The 15,676-nt window shown below is 35.2% G+C and overlaps 1 protein-coding gene across 5 annotated transcripts in view; it reads right to left on the minus strand.

Annotated features, from left to right (window-relative positions):
* The window catches only part of EPRS1 (glutamyl-prolyl-tRNA synthetase 1), a 37,553-nt gene that overhangs the window by 18,572 nt on the left and 3,305 nt on the right, over window positions 1–15,676 (minus strand). For 3 of the 5 annotated variants that reach the window (XM_032185208.1, XM_032185205.1, XM_032185207.1), the window contains exons 3-15: window positions 13,433–13,532; window positions 11,294–11,450; window positions 10,031–10,170; window positions 9,313–9,407; window positions 8,107–8,233; window positions 7,354–7,546; window positions 6,236–6,407; window positions 5,540–5,773; window positions 4,737–4,821; window positions 4,375–4,434; window positions 4,056–4,076; window positions 1,941–2,051; window positions 151–287 (exon numbers count right to left, since the gene is read on the minus strand). In XM_032185208.1, the coding sequence (XP_032041099.1) occupies window positions 151–287; window positions 1,941–2,051; window positions 4,056–4,076; window positions 4,375–4,434; window positions 4,737–4,821; window positions 5,540–5,773; window positions 6,236–6,407; window positions 7,354–7,546; window positions 8,107–8,233; window positions 9,313–9,407; window positions 10,031–10,170; window positions 11,294–11,450; window positions 13,433–13,532 (1,632 nt within the window). The remainder of the gene's footprint in view (window positions 1–150; window positions 288–1,940; window positions 2,052–4,055; window positions 4,077–4,374; window positions 4,435–4,736; window positions 4,822–5,539; window positions 5,774–6,235; window positions 6,408–7,353; window positions 7,547–8,106; window positions 8,234–9,312; window positions 9,408–10,030; window positions 10,171–11,293; window positions 11,451–13,432; window positions 13,533–15,676) is intronic. The other 2 variants (XM_032185209.1, XM_032185206.1) reach the window with 1 other exon arrangement.

A 15,676-nucleotide genomic window follows, 5' to 3' on the forward strand; every position in this document is an offset into this window, starting at 1 on the left:
CTCTATGCCAAACATCCAGCTTTGTGATATATTTCAAAGTAGATATCTCTATATAAATGGACACCCACTGAAACTGTTAAAAGATACTTACTACAGACATCAACAAAAAGTTGAAAAACAGAAGTTAATTTCATCTCCCAGTATTTTTACCTGTTTAATTTAGTGATGATAATATTGCCCCAATTTATGAATGTAACCACCTCTCCCTCTGTCAGGGTCTCTGCATCTGCACCCTCGATCAGCACTCTGGAGCCATACCACACAGGTTTCAACCCAACATCGGCATTCTGTGAAAAATGATGATTATTTCAAAAGAGAGGCTATTACACAAACTGGCTAAATTTAATGCAGTGCTCAAACACTACTTTCCTTATGACAGAATACAGACGAATATAAAAGACTTAAAATAACAGTAACAGAAAGTTACAGTATTCCTCTATATCTATCTCTCAAGTTTCTAGTTCATAAGCACTGTATATGTTCCTCTGACAGCACATTCAAAAATTACATCCCCAACAATAAGTCCATCACAACTGACAGCACGCCCTATTTCCTTCAAGTCCACACATTTTCAAGATCTTACATGTAAAGACTAACTAGCTTTTAACAGATTTGCATCTTGTTATGCAAGTTCGCTTCAAAACAAGTTTCTTAACTCTCAGCTTCACTTTTTTACTAATAATATGGAATTAAATATGCATCTTCTCTCAGCTGGATAGATCCTTAAATATAGTAATATTACTGTATTGCTTAGAACAATAAAAATACTCAGCTTTATAGCATCTTGTTTTTGCATTTTGTTTGTTTGTTTTTAATTTAATTTTATTTTTCTTTAAATGCAAACAGATGGGAGCTCAGAATTGTTCAACTGATCATGAGTTTGAAATTTGTTTCTTCTGGTCAGTACTCATTTCATTACATACTGGAGGCATCATTCTTAATAGCAATATTTTAGCATGTAGGCTTGTATCTTACCAAACTTCTTTTTGACTCTAAGAGTCACAATTATCACTTGTATCTACTCAAAACCTGTTTCCCCATGAATCCACCACAAGGAAAAGGGCAAACCAGAGGCTGACCTTTACATTAAAAGAAATTGCCACAGATGTATTCAGAGCAACAAAGTGAAGAAAAAGAAAAAAAAAAAAGATAAAAACTTGAAAAACATTTACTTGCTTCTTGGTTAAGTTTGATATCTAAGGGATGCTTTCAGAGAAGCTGAAGCATAACTTCAGATGTCATGCTCAAAGTAAAGCATCTTTCCTAACTGTAGCAGAAAGAAAAAAAATTGTACCAGCAACAGAGGCCCCTTCTTGAGGAATATTACTCTGAATTGATTACTAAGAGTTTCAAATCAGTAAGAACCGAACTCTTGCTAATAACTATTTGCTATCTGAATTTAAAAGCCACATCCAAAAAATCCAGATAATGGTAGGATTAACAGTTTAATATTTCACTTTTCTACTTAAGTCTAATTTTACATAGTATTTAAAAGAAATCTTCCCCTTCATCCTTCTCATCTCACATTCTTCACTCATGGATAAGCATTACCTACTGTATTGTAACAATAAAGCTTGAATTAAACTTTATATTTAAACTTCTCTGTCAAAGTTTATATTAAACAATAATAAAAAAGGTCTTAGCCTCACTCCGCGTTTGTAATATCTCGCCTCTTCTCAAAACTCCCTTTTGTCATGACTTCATCTATATGCTTTTGTAAATATATACACTGCAGTTTCCTACATCATTCTCTTAAATGAACAAACACATTCAGTAATTGCTGACTTTCTGACAATTTTATGAAAAAAGCACACCTTGGTTTTATCTCCCATGGTCCAAATAAGTTAAAATGAGGGACTCTCCTCGCTGACTGCTCTAAGCCAATGTACTTCCAACCTTACTGATCTGCAATACAAGAATATTAAGAGCAAAGCGAGAACCTTTGGATGTTTAGCCACTTCTTTCATCTCCTCTTGAGCTTCAGGAACATTTACTGGGACCACTGCATCTTTCAGTAAAGCAGTGTACCGAGGAGCTACTGGGTCTATAACCTACAGAAAACAAATGAGGGGGATCATGAATATATGCCATTGATAGAGAAATAAGATGTTGTATAAAACAATAAAAAAGGAATATTAATTGGTATTCTTTATGTTACTGCATTTTTTTAATGTATGCCCTAATGTTACTTTGATCCAAATTTATAAAAGATAAAAAGTGAGAGAACAGTGATAATAAAAAGAGTTTCCCTTCTTTAGTTTTTACTTTGAGTAAAAACTGTGCACTGGATACTGCCATCAGAAGTAAGCAAATTTATGAGCTGTTACCTCATCAGGAAGATAGTAAGAAGTACTTTGATAGTTTTACCGGTATTAAATCTGGACCACTTTCTTTCTAGGTAGCTGAATTTAAAGCAATGCAGTTTGGTGCAGTTTTCTCTTTTGTCCAGCAGCACAAAACCTGATCCCATACTAATTTTCCAAGTGAGTACTCCAGGAATCAGGGACAGACTTAGCTATAGAAGAAGCACCAATTAAGAGTAAAATTTTAATACAGCAGCATCAGATACTATAATAAGGCAACATCATAATATTGGCTTTGTCAGGATTTCTACAACTTGAGCCTGGCAAGAAAAAGATACCACCAAACCTTCTCCCTATATTTTTATTGTCCATTCTCAAAGTCGGCCCAAGCAGTTTTCCACGGTGTTTCTCATACCTGAAATACTGGTCTGACTAACTTTTCCTAGGAACTTAAAAATGTAATCTGAGAGAAATTGTTCTCTAGGACCAAAAAAGAGATCTACCAGTTTAACTGGAAGCTAACACAAAAGAAAACATCTGCTTTTATTAATATAGTGACTTCCCTCCCACCAGTTTATTCCTGCACAAGTGAAAAACTATGCAGAAAATGTAGGAAAAAATATTTAGCATCTAATTACTTGATATAAGCAAGTAAGCTGAAGCCATACTCCAAGATGTTAGAGACATTTTTAAAAAGGACTTTCGTATGCATTTCCAAGTATATGTATTTTGTGATTTAATATCGTAATTTTCATAACTAAACGACTGAATTTTACCATGTTCTTACTAGGCTCTTTTATTTTACTCATAACCAACAATCCTGCCTCAGACTGCAAATATTAAAAATTTTGTAAATGTAAATTTTGTACTGATTAACAAGTAAAATAAGTTCTCACACTAATCAAGTTCTCACACTAATCAAGTCTTTGAGCTCATAACTACCTGTGTGCAAACAATAGCTTGCAAACCACAGTACGAACAAAAGCAATCTGCACAGACAGATGTGAATGAAACTGACTAATAAATGTGGTGCTGTCTAAGGAGTTGGAGATCTAAGAAAGTCAGTTTAAAAGGTGATTCGAAAAATGAGCCCTGGCAGTCCATCGTGGATTTCCCTCTCAAATTCAATTCTTCGTCATGTGTATGCAGCAACAGAAAGAACCAATTCATAAACCTTTGTGTATATAGAAGACCAAATGCAAAATACATGAATGAATACAAGACGCATGCCAGACAAGCAAAAGCTACTTAAATGAACAGATCTGGGTACTACCTAAGCAAAAACGAGCAGGAATCCCAATGCAAAATAACAGGTGTTTCCACAATCACACAAAATATGCAATCAGCATTCTAATAATTCGCCTTATTATAGTGTCCAAGCATCCGCTGCCAAAAAGCAACTAACCATGTCAAGATGCAGTATTCCTTATTTGACATTCAGTTAGAAACATCAGCAGTGCTGGCTTTATCTACACAGGCAGTATACCCAGCATCTTAGACTTTTGCCACTGAAAGGAAGAGTGGCTAACATGAATCAAATTGAGCAATACATATGTTTACTTTTACGGATAAGCCAAACCAGAAACGGGCAGCATTTTAAAGCTAGGAATAATGCATTTTCAGTGGGTTTGTAGAGCTCCTGTTATATACGCAAATGTGACTGTGCTATGAAGCTGCAAAAATGATTGCTTATGCTATGTATGCTTACAGCACTGTAAGCTATATGCTAAGGTAAAAAGCATTGAGTAATACCTTCTTACAGATAGCTCGCAGCTTGAAAGCAGAAAAATGAAATGCAGTTTTCATATCAGCTTTACATATATCATTATATTTTCCCATACTAATAATTAAGGCAAGTAAGTATTGGTTTAGGATAATCGACAGGATTAGTGCTAATTCAGGTTAGAAAGGGGAGGCAAGGGGGACATTCCATTTTCCTGAAAGTGTGCCAAATGATGCAACATATTGCAACTGCTACTTGTGTTGATAAGCACTCCAATGAATGCTAGATTTTCTACATATTCCAGACAGAGGATATCACAAGTAGTTTCAAATTCAAGTAAACACATACCTTTTTGTTAAAGGACCAGATTTTATCCCACTCCATATTCACAACAGATCGAGAGGAGCCCTGGAAAACAAAAAACATCCATGAATACACAGTCCTTTACAGACTAAGAACCCTCTACTATTTGCATTCATCAAAACAGTTCAGATTGGCACCTCAAGCTTGCAAAACAAGTAATTTTTTAAACACAAAACCTGCTACAGCATTTTGCAAGGACTTGCTCCTATGTTTTAAAGCAGTACACGTGAAAGCAGCAAGCCTTCAGAAGAAATCTAACAGTCACACAAGTATTTTAACTGAAACTTCATGAAAACTTGTCCTTACCAAGTGAAACTCAAATAATCAGAAAAGAAGGAAATACCCACCTGAGCAGCAATAAACTGTTTTAGACCTTCAACTGTCATGCCTCTTCTCAGGACACCACGCACAGTGGGAAATCTTGGGTCATCCCTAGCAGAAAAAAAGTTTTTATCAGTATCACGTGTTAAATTCTACCTATTAGTTAGATCATTCAAAAACTTTAGTAATACTGCTGCAAGTGAAAAGCACAGCTTCAATGCACTGTGCTTGTGTGAATTAGATGAGAAGACCTAACTGAAAAGACTAAGCTCTTATCCATAGAAAATGTCTGGTGCAAATTCTCATCTACTGTGTGTTCCCACAGCCAGGTCACTGTGGGGAAGAACCAAGGAGGAGTCTCTCTACACTTTGACCTAACTGCAGAAGCATAAACTCACTGCTCATCCTTTCTAGGAAAATACATAAGGTACCAGGCCACCTAGAAGCCTCTATCTTCTGCAGAAATCCAGTTAACAATCAAAAAAGAATGTAAGAGGAAGAAGCAGGGAACAGAAGGGAGGAAAATTTCTGGCATAGCTCAGGAATGTATCTGATGACTCAGTGTGGAAAATGTGTAAGTTGCCAGAGCTACAGCGCCAAAATAAGCTACCTTATATTTATTTTAGGATACGAAAATGCATATACACAGTTACTGTAGCGTAGTAAACAGTCACATTGTGCATTCAGAAGCCATTGTAATCAATCTGTTCACGAATTCTGTTTAAATATTTATTCATGCTGCTTTGATACTTAAGCACTGTCCCAAACATGCATGCATCAGTCACAAGTATCTTCAACAACAAAGCTGAACTACAAACGAGTAACATACCATCCATCCACGAGCCCTTCATTGACAAACCATGTAAGCTTTCTCTTGGATAACACAGTGTTGTTGAGGTTTAGCCTGCTGTACTCCCATATATATGGCTTCCTTATGCCCAGTGCCTCGATGATCCAGTAGAATTGTTCATCTCTGTCATGGTATTCAGTTGTTCTAAGTGCATGTGTGACACCTTCAATAGAGTCAACAATGGGGCAGGCAAAGTCGTATGTAGGATAAACCCTTGAAAATAAAGACCTTCGATTTGCAAGGCAGAAGAACAAAACACTTTCCTCATATTTAAACGTTTAAAATAAGCATCGTTTATATTTAGATATTAGAAATATTTAGCATATGATCCTAAATATCTTCAGATATATCTCTACAAATCTTTTTTATTCTTTATAATATCTTCTTTAGGAGAGCATGTACAAAAATAGATAACCCACAAAAAAACAGAGCAACACATTTTTAAAACAAAGAAAGCCATCAGGAAATTAAATTATCATAGCATTAATATTCAAGACTAAAAAAATCCTATACTACTACTGTTTTCAAACAAACAAGTTTCAGAAAGTCAAGAGACTCATTACATATTCTGATCGAAAAATGCTAGCAGATTCCAATTATTAAGTTTACTATGGAATGGTAAATACCCTGAAAAAAGTAAAAATTACATGCCACACAAGAAGAAATTGAACATACTTGTAGGTACTACCAGTACGTGGGTGAGGTTGGTTTTTACAACGATAAAGAGTTGGATCCCTCATACATCCATTGTTACTATTCATATCTATTTTTGCTCGTAGACAACAAGTTTGTCCATATTCTGTTCCCTTTTTCATTTCTTCCCACATTTGTAGATTCTTATTAACACCTAAAATCAATAAATTATTTTCTAAGTTATTCTGAAGTTCATACAGAAACACATTTTATTACTGCAGTAACAAAAGACAAAGCTACCACCTCCCTTAGACACATTTTACATTTTGAATTTTTTTTTTTTTAAGTGGTAATGAATGGTGATGAATTCACACGTACTCAGATTTACTGCATCTGTCTAAAGGTATAGTTACTTCAGCCCTATAGCAGTAAACATTTGGGGGTACTGTTGGATGAAAATTTCAATGTGGGTTAGCAATGTACACTTGCAGCCCAGAAAGACAACCTTCATCCCGGCCTATTGGTGTGACCAGTAGGTAGCAGGAGGTGATTCTCCACCTCTACTCTGCTCTTGTGAAACCTGACCCGGAGTACTGTGTTCAGCTCCAGGGCACCCAGCACAAGCTAGCGCAGGTCCAGAGGAGAGCCACAAAAAAGATCAGGGGGCTGGAGCACTAGCCATATGAAGGCAGGCTGAGGGAGCTGGCATTGTTTAGCTTAGAGAAGAAAACGGAGACCTTTGTAAGTGTTTTTTTTTTAATAATTAAAGGGAGCCTATAACAAAGATGGGGAGAGACTCCTTATCAGGAAGTATACTGACAGGATAAGTAAGGGGCAATGGCTTTAAATTACAAAAAATGTAGGTTTTGATTGGATAAAAGGAGGAAATCCTTTATTTTGAGAGTGGCGAGACACCGCAACAGGTTGGATGAGGACTTGGGCAACCTGATCTAGTAGGTGGCATACCTGCCCATGGCAGAGGGTTGGAACTAGATGATCTTTAAGGTCCCTTCCAACCCAAGCCTTTCTATAATTTCCAGGTTTCTAGAAGAACCTTACAGTTACGCAATTAGTTAACTCATTCAACTTTTCATAAAAATCAAGTTTTGATGCCAAATTAAAAAGATACAAAAGCAAAAAGGAAGCTTAAAACTGCTTACAGTTATTTCTGTGCTTAGATTCCGTTCTTTGCTCACGCTCTGCTTTCATTTGTTCAGCAGGAGTATCATCTACATATGCCTTCCCTTCTTGAATAAGCTGCTCAGCATATTTCATTATTGTTTCAAAGTGATCTGAGGTATATGTAAATTGATCTGGTTTGATATGCAGCATAGCAACATCTTCAAGAATAACCTGCAAAGTGTGAAATTGTATACTGTAATATTCTAGAAAGTTAATTTTCTTAAACCTCTATCCTCTTCATGCCAGATGAGGTCTTTTAATGCTCGATAGTGCTAGAATGCTAATGCATAAAAATAATATGACATGTATGAAAGGACCAAGAGGCAAGCACTTACTGATTCACAGCCTATGATTATATGAGATCAGACAGATAACTTCAAGAAAGAGGTAGGACAAGAAAAGGAGATGAAAATTCAATCTGTAAGAAGTAGTTTCTTTAAGTGATATTTATAATGAAGACACGAGTATTACAGGAGTTGCGTATCTACATACTGTAAAATACACATTGGAGAAAGGGAAGAAATAAGCTACCAATAAAAGGTATAATAATAAATATAAAGTTTTTAAGGTAAAGATGATGTAAATTTCTTGCAAGCATGAGACTTAAATGTAATACCTTTGCCCTAAAAATCTAGTGCAAAAAAAAAAAATGTGCAGCAACAGATCTGTATATCATTTACCTTTGAATTTGCTTAATACAGTGAATGTATTTTCCTGTTCTCTTATCATACCTTTTCAAAGTCTTCCTTCTCTTTTTCTGGATTCGTGTCATCAAACCTCATAATAAGTTTTCCTTTGAAGTTAACTTGGTAGTGCTGATTTAGCAGGGCAGCTTTGGCATGACCGATATGCAGATATCTGAAAATAAAGAAAAATAAATAAACACACTAGCACTATTTTGGTTAGACTTTTTGTTTTTGTATGGGAAGAAGGATGAATGGAAAGCAATACATAAGTTAAACAAAAAAGAATATTTTTTAAAACACGGTACATTTATGGAAATAGATTATGCTTTTTCTACCATAAATTTACTAGTTAACTGTTTAAAGTATCTAAATCAGTAAATTTCAGGGTCATCGTGAATATAAAATTAGGACTTGAATTATCTCCAATTTTACAGACTAACTTAAATTGACTATTGATGATACTTAGTAGCCACAAGATAATCTGAACCTATTGCATTCAGAAGACTGGAATTTTCTAAAATACAATTAAACCACCATTTTTGTGTGTAAGCTACTGATAACTTAAACCAAATATAAAAAAAGTCTCTCCCAAAAATTTAAAATATACAAGCCCCTAAAGAACAGTTTTAACTAAAACACCAGAATTAAAACATTAAGTGCTACTGAAGTAATGTGAGAACCATCTATGTTATACACATATACATGTATAACTCACGATAGAGTGACAGTTTATACTGGACTAAAAGAGTAAGATCCACAAGCACAGAAGTCACATGATACTGAGCAGACAGTTTACTGAAGAAGTGTAATAGGAATTTCACAGCTTCTCAGTCACTTCTTAGAAGAAGCAGAAAATTAAAAGCTTGACAAAAATTTTGTTTATGAAATTGGCTGCGCATTTTTAAATTGTCTTTCCTATGTATCTATAGATAAGAGTAAAGTTCTATGTACGTGACACATTTGGTAAATAATATCTCTGCTGACTATACTCCTAAGTCATTTCTGGCTACCCCTGCATTAACGATATCAGCAATTAAGATGATATAATAGATGAGATCAACAGATCAAAGAGGCTGGCTGTGAGGCTCATCACATCTCCACTGTTTGGTCTTCATGGGTTTGTTTGTATCTTGGACTACATATAATCTGGATGCCCAGGCCAAAGGCCTCTGTTACACATTTAGTCTAAAGCTTCCTAAAGGGATGCTATCCTATACACCTTTCCCTTCTCCGAGTATTTATGCCTCTTACCCGCTTGCTTCAGGAGGAAACCTTACGATGACCTTTCCCATCTCTGCACCAGGAAGTTCAACAAACTTCCCAACATCAGCTTTCTTTTCTGTTGCCTTAAAAAATAATGGAAACATAATTACAGATCACAGTTGATGAACAAACCTCAGATACGTGCCTGTGCTCCAACATCATCTTTCAAAACAGACAACAAAGAACTGTCATACTGGACCCCAAATTAATCTCTTCAAAACTTTCACATTACTCTTAGCACATCAAAACCAGATTAATTCTGGAGTTCCAAGTTACTCTGTCTTCAGATTTGATCCAGGACTGAAGAGTCCTCTAAGTTGTTTAATTTACTAGACAGAAGAAAACAGTTGCTAGCTAAGTTTATCTCAGTGTTTTTAACCTGATTAACAAGTTCTATCAATTAAAGACTTTGCAGGTCTATCAGGATGCTTGAAATCATTGTTAGATAAAGGAAACAATATAGCTAGAGAGCAGTGCTGGCTCAGAGGTGGCATTTTTACATTATTCCATTTAAGCTTTGAACTACATCACTCAAGCCCTTCTAAATACAAAATCGTTTGTTTGTTTTTAAACATGTGTTTACAAAATAATAGTTTACATTGTAACTAATTCCTTTTAATTCTCTAAGTTAAAAAAAAAAAAAGTTCCTTATAGTATATTCATGCAAATAAAGCTACTGTCCTGAGAAGATCTGAGTAAAGCTTACCATTTTGATCTTTGGTGTACTGGAAACCCACTTGGCTCCTACAGACTGAAAAGTTTGTTGTACCTCAAGAAAGCCGTACCATCGCTTTACATGGATGGGAGCTTCATTTTTCTGTAATTGTTCTTGCCAGATGTTATTGTCTGTTAGAAAACAAAATTTTCAAGCTATTAAATTATCAAAATGGAATGATTACCAACAGTAGTTTTTAAGACCAGTAAAAGATTATGATTTTTTAAAATGTACTTACTCCTTCTTCTGAAAAGACTTTTAGCCACAAGGACATAAGTCATTTTAAACCATATTAAATAGGCCAACTCCCTCCAAACCTAAAACGTAGTGCATTCATTTTGGATTCAGCAGAACACAAGGTGCAGCAGACTGCACAGCATGCACTTCTCTTTGTATCACTCACTCCAAAATTAGTAACTTTTTATTTTCAAAACAGAAATGCAGGGTGAAGCATGTGTCAATACTGCCGTTTATTATTGAAGACTCAATTCCAACACTAATATTCAAGGAGCAACTTCACTAAAAGGACTCACTAAAAGAAATGCATCCATTTCAGTTCTCTCTCAAGAGCTATAACTTTGAAAAACTACTGAATTATGCTACCCTTTACCCTTGAACATGCATTTTACTTTCAAGAGGAATTTTGTCATACTGAATGATGGACTGGCACTTATCAGTTTTAGGCATACATCTGAGAGAATATGAAAAAACAAATCCATAAAGACAGATCATCAAAGCTTGTTTTATCTTCTGAAGAGTTTTTCAAACTGTAACATATACATCTTTTAGTAACTCAAATTAATCACCAAAGAAATGCAGTCTGCTAAGGTAACAAAACTGCAAAGTCTGTGTATACAATTTTAATTCGTAGTCCAAAATTCAAATACGCAACACAACATTTTGGCCCATGGAAAAGTGTCTTATAGAAGCAGCTGGTAATAACGACATTATTATAGTTAACACAAAACAAGTTTTTGTGCTAAAAATAGTATTGCCATTCATAAATACATCGTGAATTTCTACATATACAAATTCAAAAAACTTCCAAGGGTTCCTTGTCCATACTATTCCCATCTCTAGTGATGTGTAGACCAAAGCAGTATGCACGACAGTATAGACTCTAGCATAAAGCTAAGAGTTGCTAATAGCAACCACAAAATAAATAAACTAACTATCAAACATACATACATACATTTGTGAACTCCTGCTATACTATGACAGGAAACCAATGAGAATGAGAACATATACCAGTACCTTTTAGGACAGCCCAAACACACAAGTCTGCAAGACTCAGCGAGTTTCCAACCAAGTAGGTTCTCAGAGATAGACAGTGGTTGAGCTCCTGGACTGCTGAAAGAAACTGGCTGGCAGTAGATAACTTTGTAGCACTGAACTCCAGCCAGTGGTCAACCTAGTTTTAAGGGACATATTATGAGATACTAAAAATTAGTAAAGGAATGAGAAAAGTTTGTCAAAAATCTGAATGTACACTTAATAGCCGAACAGAAAATATTAACTGGAATATTAGTCTTACATATACTGGACATTAAATCCAGCAGATGCATAAAGAACATTTGAAATAAAATATACTGAAACATTCACCCAGAGCTGTACTAAATGATTAAATTCAATTTCTTCCTTCAGGATGTATTCAAACTGCTGAAATTATACTGACTTAATTGAAACTTTTCCCATTGGAAAAATAAATAGTAGTTCTTAAACATTTATTTTATCACATACAGTATACAATAATGGCAATCCTCCAACTGTTAGGGACCACATTTGTGCACTAGTTGATCATTCCGGTATCGCTGCTGGGTAATTATGCCATTTCCCCTTCAGTCCCTATCTTCTCTGTGTCAGTTCCTTTTAGGCTTGAAGAAACCAAATACCTACCCCACCTCATTTCCTTTCCACCTTTCCCACAAAAGTCTTTTTTTTTTTTTTTTTTTTTTTTCCCCTATAAAAGGAAATACATCTTGCTGCATAAACTCAAAAAAAAATAAGAATCAGGTCCTTGGTTGATATATTGCTCCGTCCACAAATTGAATCCTTCAGTTCTGTAAGAGACATCTCTTACAATCCTCTGTCCCTGTTTCATATTCAAGTGTTCTATAAACAGTGTAAAGAATCTTTCCAATATCTGAGCCTACGTGGCAGGCACAGACATAATTACATTGCTACAGAATTGAGTTCAGTTGTTTGCAGTTATGTTCCAAAATATTTTGACTACAAATGCAGCTGTGGATGTACTTCTCAAAGTGCAGCATTATTTTAAAGGTGCAGAAGTGTAAAGTATTTTATCAGAATTACCAATCTTAAAAGTGTGTTTGCAGAGGTTGTGGGGTTTAATTTTAAAACAGGTTTTGGGCAGAAAATTTAAGTAGCCACAAGACACACTATAACTTTTTTAATGCCTTACAAGCAATATACTAAAGACAACACTTCCCTTAAGACCAGCTATACAGGATGAAGATCGATTTGTACTAGCTTCAAGTGGTTGTAGAAAAGAGTTGAATAAAGTCCTTCTGTTCCCTCCCCAGGTTTCAGAGGAAATAAATTTCAATTCATCTACTAGTTCCAGTCACCAACTTAAAATTCAGCTAGAGTCAGGAAGAATTCCATCTCATTTCACACCATATCCACAATTTATAACAACTTTTTACAATTCCTGTAAGGAAGGATGACCAGGAAGTCCCTCTTTGGGAGAGAAAAAAAGTTCAGTGCCTTCATGGCACCACTGGGGAAGCATTATGGAATATAGGACTTTATATAAGGGAACATCCCATCACTGTGGTAAGATTCCTGAGCCAGAAGGAGCCAACTTGGATCTCAAGCACTGAATGAAATCAGGGTCAGAATTTTATCTGTCATATACAGCAAAAACCAACTTAGTACCAAATCACAAGTACTTTACACGGTGACATACTTTAAGTTATAACATACTTCGCTAAACAATTATTTTCTAATTTGTAGCTGCTGTAGGTAGCATGTACATATACTGTGTTCTTTGGTGTTACGCTGAAGTGTAACATGGTAGAGGTGTTACATGGTAGTAAGCAATGGCAACAGAGCTGAAAAAACTGCAGACATCATCTTAAAACTTCAAGTATCCTGTGTTAGTGAATTGTCAGGTTAAGAGTAGCTGTTGCAGGGGTAGGAAAGGGCAACCCTTTCAAAGCTCAGGTTTATAACTCTTTTAAGCAGAAGCAAGATTGAAGAAAAAAAAAAAAAAACACATAACCCCAAAAAAACCTTCAGCATCCCACATAATTAGAAACTCAGCCTAATAATAAAATGCAGAACAGATTCAAGACCCTTAAAAAAAAAAAAAAAAAAAAAAAGAAGAGTGATCACAATCAAATAATGGGGGAAGGCATGATTCTTTCTCACCTCAGTGTGTTCCAAAAGGTTTGAACCATACAGGCCAGCAGAACTAGCAACTCTAGCCAGGTAACGAGCTATTGAATTCACATCAGTAAACGATACATTTCTAAAAAAAGAAAGAGGCAAAATAAAGGTATAATATTAAATCCAATCTCAACTGTACACACATAGTTGAAACAAGTGTAAGGCAAAGAACAACAAAATTTCTGGGTGAAACAGAAATTTCCAAGTCACCAGAAAAAATATCTAGCAGAAGAACTTATCGATACTCACTTTTCCATTACCAGATGGAACAACAATCTCTTAATAAAAAAGCAATTTTGTTTAAATAGAGAGAAATGAAGAAAATAAAGTTCTTCACATGTGACAGAATGTGTAACTTGAGCTATATATTTTCCAGAATATAAGGAGCTAAATTGACTTTATTCTTTTCTTTTCTCCATTCTCTTTTCTTTCCTTTTCAGACATGATGGATGACTTTGAAGAAGATTCCTAGAGAATCTGCAGTGGAATAAAGCAGTCTCCACCCTGGTTCTAAGGGCTAGTCAGAAGAGGGGAAAAAAATAAAACTGTTCATTTACTTCGCTCAATTCATACTACATAGAGACCATCCTCTGTTGAACAGACTTGGCTGTTCCCCGTTCTGTTCCCCAGACTTGCTTTCCCCATTCTGCTATTGATAATTCTTCAGAGATCTGGAGGCCAATGGCTCTCTGAAGAGCATACTTCTTCCTGTGTTTTAATCTCCTTTCTCCATCCTATATATAGCATTTAAAACCTGCATATTGTCAGAAACCTAGCTTCAAAATAGCCTAACATAAAAGTGAATATTTTTATTAACATTTACTGAAAAAGCTTTGGAAGAAATAAGCACCACAACCATCAGTTCTCCAGATAATACTGACCTCCACAGACTCACATAGTTTACCAAATTATTATTTCAGTTAATTTCTAAAATGCACTACAGAATGGTTCTGTGCAGAGGTCAGAAATACCAGCATAATAGTAACATTACTCTGAAGCATGTACATGCTCATGACACAAAACAGAAAAGCTGGACTGCAGTTTGTTACCTGATAGATGCAGGTATACCAGAACACTCCAGAAAGCAATCAATGCTTAGCAGAATGGTTTGTTTGACAGCTATTGCCACACAAAATTTTGAAACTCAGGCTTCAAAAACAACCTTTAAAATACTACTAAGCACCTCAAATTAGTGATAAACTTTACAGACAACTAGCTGACAGCCACATTTCAGCTAGTTAGCTGAGATTTAGATTTTAAATGCACTTTAAATTATTACCTAGGCCAAAAAAAAAGCAATTAAAATATTGTCTTGTTCAGGTCAAGCCTTTTCAACTAATGGTCCCCCCACAAAAAAAAAAAAAAAAAATCAAAGTCTGTAATATCCCAAGTGAATTTAAAGTCATGCCAAAATAAGATAGCTTCAGCAGAATTGATGCCATGAAATCCATTTACCAGAAGCATTAGTTGAGGTATGCATTCAGCTGATGCTTCTGAAGTTACAGATACACTTTTAACTGACTTTAAATAGAGAATCAATTTTTTTCAAAATGATGGTACAACCGAGCAAGAAAAAATTAATGCAATTCTGAGGTTTGGAATAACTTCTGAAACATAATCCAATGCCAGGAATGAGATGATACTAATGCACAAAAAAATCCATGCAATGGAACTGTGAATTTAGACCTTTTTTGCCTGGGACCAAAGAGCTAAAGGAGTTCTTTTGCTTTACGTTTCTGACCATTTCCATAAGAGCTAAAATGAGTGGTTTTGCAAGGCAGTGGAAGGAAGGCAAATTAGTATAAAATTATTTAATAGAATAGAGGAACAGATTATTTCATAGCTCATTATATAAATTTATAATATTCCAAGATCACCCTGATGTATTAAAGAAATGTGTATGAGCATATCTTGTGTATATGTATATCTTCTCATACATACACACACATATACATACATATACACATTATCTAAACTGAGAAAGGAGTTTGAATTCAAAATCTAAGACTACTCAAGAAAAAAACACTCAGGCAACTGAAAAGTATCCCATTATATTCTTACTACTTTCTATAACCCACATAACGTGCACTAAAAATTATTAATGCTGTACCAGTTAAGTCCCCGCCACATTGCTGTAGCTGTCAACACTGCAAATTCAATACCATTGCTAGATAGGTCAAGAGACAATGTATAAGAACAGAAATTACATTAAGGAAAGAACTCTCA

The sequence above is a fragment of the Aythya fuligula genome, chromosome 3 (assembly GCF_009819795.1).
Source record: "Aythya fuligula isolate bAytFul2 chromosome 3, bAytFul2.pri, whole genome shotgun sequence".
NCBI classification, from domain to species: Eukaryota; Metazoa; Chordata; class Aves; order Anseriformes; family Anatidae; genus Aythya; species Aythya fuligula.